An 11,065-nucleotide genomic window follows, 5' to 3' on the forward strand; every position below is an offset into this window, starting at 1 on the left:
GACACATTCCAGGTAAAAACACAGTAGTATCCTCAAAGGTGAGCCCCAGTGGAACACGAGCTTCCCTTGCATCTGGATAAGTTGTGTGGTGAACAGAGGACTCTCTGATAGCTGTTCGGGAGCATCCTGTTTGGAGTGAGGGGCTCAGTGTGGATCTCCTCTAGGCCATCAAGCAGTGATGGAGTAGGCTAACATGGACTTTTTTTTTATTTTTTTTTTTTTCGGAGCTGGGGACCGAACCCAGGGCCTTGTGCTTGCTAGGCAAGCACTCTACCACTGAGCTAAATCCCCAACCCCGCTAACATGGACTTTAGAAGGAAGTGGCTGGGCAGGGCAGAGCTCAGGATGGGAAACCCAGAGTCCTCTCAGATGGTACCCAGCTTCTGGTCCCCAGAGGCATCCTCACAGCCTCAGAGAATTTTGGAGAATTTTGGTGTTCAGTGAAAAGGAGGTTCTTGACAGGCCAAAAATGCTGGCTTATAAAAGTGAAACTGACTGGTTTTTCTCTGTAGTCCTTAATCCAGAATGCAAGCATTCTGTGAACCACTGATCTGAGAAGCAATTTATTAAGTCTAGCCTTACCGTATCTATTTTCTAGAAGTAGCTCTTAAAGTTTAAGAAGCACAATCTTGTATTCCAGAGAGGCCATTCTCTTAAGAGACCAGGGAAGCCTGGTATGAGGGCACTAATCGAAGTGCTTGGGGCTAGCCTCGACTGCACAGGTAGTTCCAGGCCCAGCTTGCCTACACAATTCCTAAGCTGGAGGAGGTATGTGAGATTGTGTATGTATGTAGAGTATGTGTGTATGAGTGAGGACGTATGCATATGTGTCTGGGTGCATATGGAGGCTAGAAGTAGACATTGGGAATCTTTCCTGTCTCTCTCTCTATCTTTGTTTTTGAACAGGATCCTCACTGAACCCCATGCTTACGGCCAGTAAGCTCTGAGAATCCACCTGTCTCTGCTGTCTGTCCTACCCAGGATAGAGTTACAGTCACATGCTGCTTATACCAGCTTTTAAAGATGTTTTTAATGTGTGTGTATAACTCTACATGAGTGTGTGTACCCATGAGTGCAGGAGAGCATCTAGTCCCCTGGAACTGGAGTCAAGAGGCTGAGAGCCCAAACCTTCTGTGGGAACAATAAGTGCTTTTAGCCACCACGCTCTCTCTCCAGCCCCATATGGGGCCTACCCCTCATCCGGGTACCTGGGGACCTGAACTCAGGTCAGCACGACACATTACCAGCCAAGCCATTTCCCCATCCCTGAGGTGGAGATTTTTAAAATGTTTTGGCTGGCAACAGAAAGAGCTAAAGCATTGCGTCAGCTTTTCTGTGCACCCTGTATGTGCACTTGGGGCTTGTTACTTACGGTCTCTGGCTTTCCGTTTCTTCATCTTTAAGGTGAGGGAACTAACTCCTATTTATAGGGTTGTTATGAAAATGAAAGGAAGTGATGTATATGATAGAGCTTAGCACAGGATGAGGCACCATTGTCTGCACTCAGAGAGATGGCTCTGTGGGTAAAAGTGTTGGCTGTGCAACGAACCCAGGAAAGGCGGAAGGGGAGAACTGACCTCTGCATGTGCACTGAGGCATCCACACACCACACAGTAATAATGTTTTAAGACAAGTGGTATCTCGGTATTATTGTGAATAGATCTGAGAACCCAAAGGAAGCATGGTATCTAGATACCAGTGTTGGTATGTAGAGAATTAAACACACACTTCAGGTTTTAAAAAAAAAATGAATAATATCTAGACGTAGAGGTGTGTTATACCACCAGATGTAAGTCGCAGGGTCAGGAAGAGCTAAAATTTGCTGGGCATAATGGCCACTCTGAGGGCAGAGACAGACGGCTCTCTGAGTTTGAAGAGTGAGTTCTAGGACAACCAGAGGTACAGAGAGAAACTCTGTCCTGAAAAATCAAGAAAAGCGGGGGAGGGAATCAAAAATAAAAACAGAGCTGGAATTCAAGGACTGGGTCTTGGAAGACAAATTGTGGCTGGCATAAAGGACCTAGGACTTACTGTTTGGACAGAGTAACTGAGCAGTGACAGGAAGCACCATGTATTGGAGCTGTATTCTGTGTCCATCGCAAACCAAATGATAACAACCTAGGAAGACCCACACAGGGCAGAAGGCATGAGGCATGCTTCACATCTCTGTGGCCCCAGAATGCCAGAAGAATTAGCAGATGAGGCATGATCATTTCGGGGGGAGTGAGGTGCCCTCAGTCTGGAGGCATGGAGAAGGCCAGGCTGCTAAGAGTGGCTTGCTATCCTCTCAGGAAAATTCTGGACTGGATTATTCAGCAAGGAACTTTGACCGCTGTTGGAGAAGCAATCCCAGGAGACAGAGTCCCATGTATAAGTGCTTACATGTCTGCTGAGATGAAAAACATGCTGTAGCCTTGCCTGGGTAGCATTAGCATTCAGCCAGACATCTTGAGTATGCTCAGGGCGTCTTTAAAACAAGATGGAAATGTCCAGAGAGTGTACAGGAGGGAAGGCGGGTTTGTTTATAATTGGTTGGATGAGCATACCCAAACAGCAGTGTTGTCAGTTTGTCTGCACAGCCCAGGTCTGTTGTCAATTTAATCAACGACTGGACTAAAAATATCGATAGCAGGTAGATCATTTATGTGGATGACGTGCCGTCCAGATGGAATGCAGAGTTGGTGGAAGCCAGTCAGGCTGAGAACCATCCATGCTACCCGCAGCTCTAGCCAGATAATGGGGAAGTCTGCTCTTAGTGCCTGCCACACAATATACACTGACTGGACAGGACAGGAGAGGGCAGCATGTGGGGAAAACCTGATAAGATTTCGCTGAGGTGGGGGGAGCGCGAGAGAGAAAGCTGTATGAGTTGGTAGTAAGATGAGGAGGTTATAAAGAGGGACAATTTGATGACAGTTTTAATAGAAATAAACCGCCCCAGACAAGAGTGGGCACAGAGCCCCTGAGATCTGCCCTGCTTAGGGCACATACTGTATTTATGTCCACACATGCTACCTCACTTCAGGACATGGCACTCTAACTTTGACGAGTTCAAATGAATCCAGGGGAGGGTGGCTTGACCAACCTTGTCAAGGATGAAGTTGAAAGTTGGGGCCTTGTAGCCAAGAAACAGAGGCTGTTGATAGGATGCAAAAAGCTGCCGGGGAGAGATTGATTCAAGCAAGCACGGAGCTGCTTAAAGGCTGCTGGATTGAGATTTACAAGGGAGGCAGATTGCAAGGTGACTTGGCCACTCTCTCCCTTGGGGAGGAAAGGCCTTGAGGGGTTCTCTTTGCCTTTTTTTTTTTTTTTTTTTTTTGGTTCTTTTTTTCGGAGCTGGGGACCGAACCCAGGGCCTTGCGCTTCCTAGGTAAGTGCTCTACCACTGAGCTAAATCCCCAGCCCCTCTCTTTGCCTTTAATCTGGTCTTCCCAGTGCACCAATGGTTGACCAGGACCTGAAGCATTTAATCTTGGTCTACCTTTTAAGACCTTTGCTCAGTAGGGAACTGACCTGGCCAGAGGCAGCTGAATCGGGGCCCAGGATAAGAGCAAATGAGTTTCCATTAGCTCTCAGAACCATCACCAGTCTTTCAGGCCCCCATGCACTGTTAGCTGCCTTATCAGATGCATCTTGTTTAAGTATGACGCAAGTAGACCATTTATAACAAGTACCCTACAGCTACTTATTTCTATCTAGGGGTATTGAAGCTTAGGGAAATAGTTAAGCCCTCCAAAACACATGATGGAATCCCAGCACTGCAGCGACTGAGTCAGGAGAGCTGGCTACATGTGTTCAAGACTAGCCTGGGAGTTCAAGGGGTGGGTGCTGGGGTGCCTCAACAGATAGCGCACTTCCACAAAGCCTAATGGCCTGAGTGTGATGCCCAGGCTCCACGGTAGGAGAGGGATAGGTTATTTCTCTGCCGCTGGTGGACTGAGCCAGTCCAAGCCAGATTATATCAAAGGCAGGTTTATTGGGAAAGTTTGCTGGCCCCAAGAATTGAGGCCAGGGGAGTCACATGGGGAGGGGGAGGCAGAGAAAGAGAAAGGGCACACTCACAGAGAAATGAGAAGAGAGACCAAAATGTCTGGATTATATAGGAAAGAGAAGAACCTCTAGGAGAAGGGCAGCCAAGCCTTTGGGCTGGGAAGTTCAGGGAATGCCCGGGAGGGACTGAGGGGTGGTAGGAGAACCTGAAGGCAGGTCTACTTTAGTATGTAAAACTTGTCCTGAGTTCTGAAACCAGAGAAGTAACCCCTGTAAATTGCCATCTGATCTCTGCACACTGGCATATCTGTGTGACATGCATACACACAGAAGATAAATATCATAAAATTAAAAAATAAATGAACAGCCAGCCTGGGCTACATGGCAAATCTGTGTCTCAGAAAAGGAAAGAGGAAGGTCATTTGCTAAGGTCACCAAGGAATGAGCCCATGATGTGCCTCCTAGAGCATACTCATGGTCCCATGTCCCCTAGACCTCCCCAGTGGCTGTGGGTCATGACTTCCCAGAAGCCCCTCCCCTTTCCAGCCCCCATCCCCCAATAGCTCTGCCTTCTTTCACTATGGTGAACTCGGGGAGAAAGCCCAGCTGAAAAATTAGGCCATGCCGCCTAGCACACTACTTATTTTTTTATGACTAAGATTAAGCTGACAACCATGCAAAACATTGCAAACCTGTGTCGGCTGCAGATTTAATACCTCACCCAGCCCACACAAATAATTCATGCTTCTGCATCGATGTCCAGAAAAAACAAATCAGCAAAAAGCTGGGCTCGGCGAGTGTGAGGCAGCCGCCTTCCCATTGAAGCAGCATGCCGGAAATACCCAGGCTCCAGGAGTGCAGATCTAGCATTTTGAGTTTTTTTTTCTTAAAAGATTAAAGTATGTTTTCTCAAATGATTGAAGGTTGGTGGGAGGTGTAAATGTGGGCACTTGTCACATTAATTCCTCAGATGATTAAGCTCTTTGCTGCTTCTTTAGAGCTGTCTGCAGTCGGGTTTGCTGTCCTCCTTCTGGTGAGTGTGTTGTGGCAGTTACCAAGGTGACTTTAGCTGACTTTCAACAATTTATTTTTCCCTCTAGCTTGAGACTCTCTAGCCCTGCGTGCTGTGAGATTCTTCTCTCCCAGCCCCCACCCTACCTCCGAGGCTAGTCATCAGCATGTTTGCCTGGCCCACTGAGGCTGGAATCCTCCAGAAGGTCCCACCCCTAGCAGGCCAGGTCTGGGCCCCAGTGAGCAGCCTGGCAGCAGCATAGACTAGGAGAGCCTGTTATCAGATAAGAGTCACATCCTGGCTCTGCTCCTCAATCACTCAGTGGGGTTCAGGGCGGGGCTCGGTGGTAAAGCGCCTGCCTAGCATACACAAAACTCTGAGTTTCAACCCTATTGCCTCCCAAATAAAACTTTAACCTCAAGGTTATCTGTGCCCACTTTGGGGCTTAGAACGTTTCCTTCCTTGCTGGGAGGACCCAGTGAGTGCAACTGCGTTTTAACAGAGAGCCTGACACACTCTCTGAGGAAGCACTGGATAAACATGGTTGCTGTTGTTTCCTGTGTTCTGTTCTTGTTTGGGCCCCAGGGGTACCCCACATGTCATCTCTGAACCTATCCATAGTGCCTGGATGAAATGTGGAGTTGTTCTTCTTGGCTGCTGGCCGGTAGGCAGAGGTGGTCAGAAGTCCTTGGTTCCCACAAGCTGGCCTGCCACACTCGTGCTCTTTGTTTGGCCTTGGATATGTTTTCCTTTGCAAAGGAAAGAGGTAAATTAAACAGGTTGAGTTTCTTTCCGATCTTGAAATGCTGTGACCCTCTTGGCCAGTGTGTCTCCTTCACTGCTCTTGTGAAAGTGCTTGCCAAGGGAAAGGCAGTTCCCAAGGCAGCGCTGGGAACCACAGGAAGGGCTGCCTTGGTGACAGAGCAGTCATCTGGGGGTGGGTCCTGGGAGGAGCAGACAGCAGAGCTGAACTGCCCAGCACCTGGGGTGAGGGGCGGGCTGAGTCACTGCCTTGCTGCCTGTGCTGACCCAGCTGACCCAGGCTTTCCGCTGGGAGGGGATCTATCTGTCAGGTGCATCATTGACTAGAAGCCCCTGTGCTCACCCTCCCTTCGTAAATTGAGGCCTGCTCCTGGGTGACTGTCCTGCTCAGACATCCTGAGTAGCTCTTGCCTGCTGTTTGAATGGTTTAAAAACAAACAAAACCGAATGCTCTGAGCCTGGTATTTTCCTGGGCACTTAGAGAATTTTCTGCGTTTCACAAGCCAAACTAGAGTCCAGTACCCTAGCTGTGGGTTGAGCTATTGCTGGGGGTCTTAACTGGAAGGGACCTAAGGGACTGCAACAGCTTAGTGTGGCCAAGGTCACTGTCAGAAGGGATCTAATTCAAGGCTTACACACACACACACACACACACACACACACACACACATTGTTAACATTTCTTCTAGGCTCCACCCCACAGTTACCAGTTATACAGTTAGCCAGGTGTGCCTGACTCACTATAAAAGGAGCTGCTTGCCCCCTCCTCACTCTCTTGCTCTTTTACTCTCTTACTCTCTTGTCGTCCCCCCCCCTCGCCCCCGTCTCTCTATGTGCTCATGGCTGGCCTCTACAATCTCTCTCTCTCCCTTTCTCTGTCTCTACTATTCCTTCAACTCCCCTCCCTATGCCCTAAATAAGCTATTCTATACTATACCCATTGTGTGACTGGTACCTCGGGGAAGGGATGCCTCAGCATGGACCTGCAGAGGCACCTCCTTCCACCTCAGCATACCATGCCTCTACCAAACATTTTCCTGGTTCTTCTTTTTTATAAAACACAGCATATACCACCACATACATGCCACACCAGTGAAGCTCAGCTGAGTGTCACATAGGCACACACATCTGACTCCTAAGGGCCCAACATTCACCTCTCAGCAAAGGTCATGCTGCTTCCTGTCACTGCTTATGTTGCTGCCTGGCCGGGCCTTGTGCAGGAGTGGGCTCACTTAGAACCCTGCCAGGGTCAGCCAGCCTGACCTTGAGCCGCTGTCTGTGACACCTTGGAGAGCTGAGAGCCTCTAGGGCTTCAAGTCAGGGAAAGAAAAGCTCCTTAGAGCAGCCGTTGATTTCATAGGCAAAATAAGCAGCCGTGCTGTGAGGACTTTTCTGTGTTGTTGGCCAAAGATGTGGGCTCTAACGCCTGAGTGACTTCAGACCACATGCCAACTCCACCTCTTCATTGGCTGTGCAGCCTGGGCACTCAGCCCCTCCGTCCCAGTGTGCCCACCTTGTGGGGCATTAGGGGGAGTAGCCAGCCATTGAGAAGTGTGTGACACCCTTGGCTAGTGCTCAGTGAAGGTGACCCTTACTGCAGTTAACAGCCACCATAGGTGCTGACCAGGAATTCATGGAGAAAATCTCATTGGCTTCTCCCCTGGTCCCTATGTGCTTCCTTCACAGGAGCCGTAAGGACAGCTTGGGCAGTGACATCTCCACGGCTGTTATCCCCCACGAGCTGATCCGCACACGGCAGCTCGAAAGCGTGCATCTGAAATTTAACCAGGAGTCGGGAGCCCTCATCCCCCTCTGCCTAAGGTGAGCTGGACAGTACCTTCCACATCAGCCCCTCTGCAGTACCCTGCAGGCCTCAAAACCTCCACAGTCGATCTTCCCCCAGTACAACTCATGTAAGCTTTGGCAAGCATTTTACCAGACAGGCTGTCTGTGAGCGTCTGATGCCTAAGCAGTGTCCAGGGCTAGGGATGGAAGACAGACACTCAGGCAGCTCTGCCCTGGGCCTGTGTGGGAAACTGGGGACTCTGTGTCACAAGCCTTCGCAGTGCACCCTGTCTAAAGCTCTGGGCAGTGCAGGTGGTTGAGAAGTCTTCAGACAGTGACCAGGCCAGATGGCCTAGAGTTCATTCTCAGAGATTGTTCCGAATCTCTTAAGCTAGATCTGTGACAGCCCCAGTCACATAACAGCCCCCACTCCCCACCCCACCCCGCCTGTCATCTGGGGTTTGTTTGTTTATTGAGACAGTCTTACTACGTAGCCCAGGCTGGCCTTGAACTCAGAGAGAGCTTCTGCTTCTTCATGCTTAAAGATATGCACCCTACACCTAGGTTTCTTAACATCTGGTTCTCTAAGAAGTTTCAAAGTCAGACACCATGGGGACTAGATGTTGAGAATTCTCACTTATCTAGGAAGTGTCCTTCAGCTGTGCCCCTTTTGGGAGGTTCAGTGACCAAGAGAGTCTAGGATGGCCCTGCCATCCCTTAAGCTGGGTCACAGGTCAGGAGCAAGAGGGTTCTGACAGGTTAGGCTCTGCATCCTCCTGCTTGATGCTTTCCCATGCAAGATACTTGATCCTTGGGGCTGGAGAGATGGCTCAGCGGTTAAGAGCACCCGACTGCTCTTCCAGAGGTCATGAGTTCAATTCCCAGCAACCACATGGTGGCTCACAACCATCTGTAAAGAGATCCGATGCCCTCTTCTGGTGTGTCTGAAGACAGCTACAGTGTACTTATATATAATAAATAAATAAATCTTTAAAAAAAAAAAAAAAAAAAAAAAAAAGATACTTGATCCTTTACAAAAGCCAGTGACCAACCCCGCAGACTCCTTGAGGGACAGGAAGCCCAGCTGTGTCCGTTCTGCTGCTGTGAGAGTCAGCGCCCACGCTGTGGACAGGACTCAGCTCCGTTCAAAGCACTGCACTAGGCTGGATCTCTTGCAGCTGCCCCCTCCCAAACACTTTTGAGTTCCAACTTCACTTTGCAAACTGAGGAAGCAACAAGAATCCCTCTAAACTTGAGGGGACAGTGACTAGGAAGAAGTAATTTCATGGTTTGAACCCTGCCCATGGATCCAAGAGCCAGGCGAAGTAGGGGAGGAGTCAAGAGTTTAACCAGCCTTAGCCAACTGCCCTGAGAAACAGGGCAAAGGTAGCAAGTGGTCTGGGTGAGCAGGGCCTCCCAGGGCCAGCACCAGACTCAGCTGTTTCCTCCTAGCAGCTTCTTGGGCACAGGCTTGGACTTCCAGCCGGGGGAAGGGTTTATCTGAAGCAGGCAGAGAATGCAAAGCCAATTTTTCCTCCTTGGATGCTCGGTATCCCTGCCGTTGGTTGCCACTGCCTACCGTCCTCCAAGTGTATTTTCAGACTAGTGGTGACTTCTCGCAGTGACCCTGCTTGGCTTCAGATTTGTTTTTTTGTTTTTGTGTTTTTAAAGATTTGCTTATTGCCTCTAGGATAACTGTTTAAATGTTTCAGGAGAGCCCAGAACAAAAGGAAGATTGTTCCGGGCACTTAATATCCCACTGGGAGTCATACGTCCTTCCCTCTGAGCATACATACGGTTAACTTCCCTCTCTGGCCTCATTGTTCTCACCTTCCCTGAGGTTCTCTGAGCTCTGACCTAGCATCAGGAGCTAAAGGCAGGATGCCTTTAGTGAACTGGTAGTGGTGGCCTTTCACTGTTGTGCTACAATGAACATGTTTGTCATTGGTCACTAAAGTCCCCTGTTACTGAACAGGTGGGCCATCAGGAGGGCACTGGCCAGACGCTCCATCTCGGAACATTGCTCTGTAGCCCCAGCACCTTGGCTAGGGACTGTTGTAGGCACAGATCCCCACTGTCTCCATGTTCCCATCTCCAGGGGCAGACTCCTGCATGGCCGGCACTTCACCTACAAGAGTATCACAGGTGACATGGCCATCACGTTTGTGTCCACCGGAGTGGAAGGCGCCTTTGCCACTGAGGAACATCCTTACGCAGCTCACGGACCCTGGTTACAAGTGAGAAGCAGCTTTTCTTCCTTGTTCTTTTCCTTTCACTCCTCCCTTGCTGCCTGCCCTCCCTCCCAGGAGCTCTCTGTGGTACCCATGCTGAGCTGGGAGCTGCCTCTTGGATACAGAGGCTGTGAGTATGGATGCTGCTGTCCTCACAGCAGCAGGGCACTCCCTGGCCATTGGGAACCCAGGCGTGAGAAGTAAAGAACTCCCCATACTCTGGGAAGTCAAGACCAAGAATGGAGGGTGGGACATGATGGCCCTCTCCAGTGACTGTATAGACACCTCACCAGAATGTATAGGAAGTGAACTCTGTGACTAGAGCAGGCAGGTCCCAGTGGCCAGGGCTCTGCACTGACCAGTCAGTTGCTCCCTTTGCTCCTGATGGAAACCATTGAACAGAACCTGACGGCTTGTCTAGAGCGTCCTGTTCTTCCATTTTCCTGCTTGGAGCAAGGATCACAGGTGATATCAAGCACAGTACATGGGGCTCTTAGCCTCCTTCCAGTGCCTGTACTGCCCAGATCTCTCAGGGGTCACAGCCTGGTCTGCCATACTCTCTTTTTCCTGGGGGTGGGGGTGGTGGCAATATTTTAGAGTAGGGGAAAAGTAATTTACTTACCTTTCATAAAAAATATCATGAAAGGGAATCAGGGTTAGATATGTTGATAAACAATTTAATCCCAGTACTTGGGAGACAGAGACAGGGGATCTGTATGAATTTGAGGCCAGCCTACTCTACACAAAGAGTTACAGGCCAGCTAGGAGATCCTGTCTTGAAAGAAAGGAAGGGAGGAAGGGAGGAAGGAAGGAAGAATAAAAGGAAAGAAAAGCAAATGAAATGAAATCAGGGGACTGGGGAACACATCTGATCTTCATCCAAAGTGTAACCAAGCTTTGTCTGTGGTGTGTAAGAGAAAGCAAGCAGAAATTACAGTAAAAGGCAAAGAATTACACTGACTTTGTGGGTAGCCCAGTCTGGGGTCTGCACTATTCTTAATATGGGTATAATTTTGTCTGCGCATGTCTGCTTGCAGCTGAGCCTTCCTCCCTCAGAGCAACCTCCTCCCTACTCCCCACCAAAGTCCTAACCCTTAATTAAAACAAACAACAAACAAAGGATACCAGCCACTCTTCTCAGACTAAGCCCAGAGGTAGAAATGGAAGCTAGTGCTTTAGGGATATTGTGTTCCATAAATTATCTTCCACTGTAGTTATTACATTGTTTCATAACAAAATTACTTTGAACCATAAAGTTATAAATACATTTTAAAAGTCCCACTTG

At 49.2% G+C, this 11,065-nt stretch overlaps 1 protein-coding gene across 2 annotated transcripts in view; it reads left to right on the forward strand.

Moving 5' to 3' along the window:
* Sufu (SUFU negative regulator of hedgehog signaling) overlaps positions 1–11,065 on the forward strand; it is a 97,876-nt gene that overhangs the window by 74,826 nt on the left and 11,985 nt on the right. For both annotated transcript variants that reach the window (XM_006231546.5, NM_001024899.1), the window contains exons 9-10: positions 7,451–7,585; positions 9,648–9,786. In XM_006231546.5, coding sequence (XP_006231608.1) covers positions 7,451–7,585; positions 9,648–9,786 — 274 coding nt within the window. The remainder of the gene's footprint in view (positions 1–7,450; positions 7,586–9,647; positions 9,787–11,065) is intronic.

This window comes from Rattus norvegicus, chromosome 1 (genome assembly GCF_036323735.1).
Source record: "Rattus norvegicus strain BN/NHsdMcwi chromosome 1, GRCr8, whole genome shotgun sequence".
NCBI lineage: Eukaryota > Metazoa > Chordata > Mammalia > Rodentia > Muridae > Rattus > Rattus norvegicus.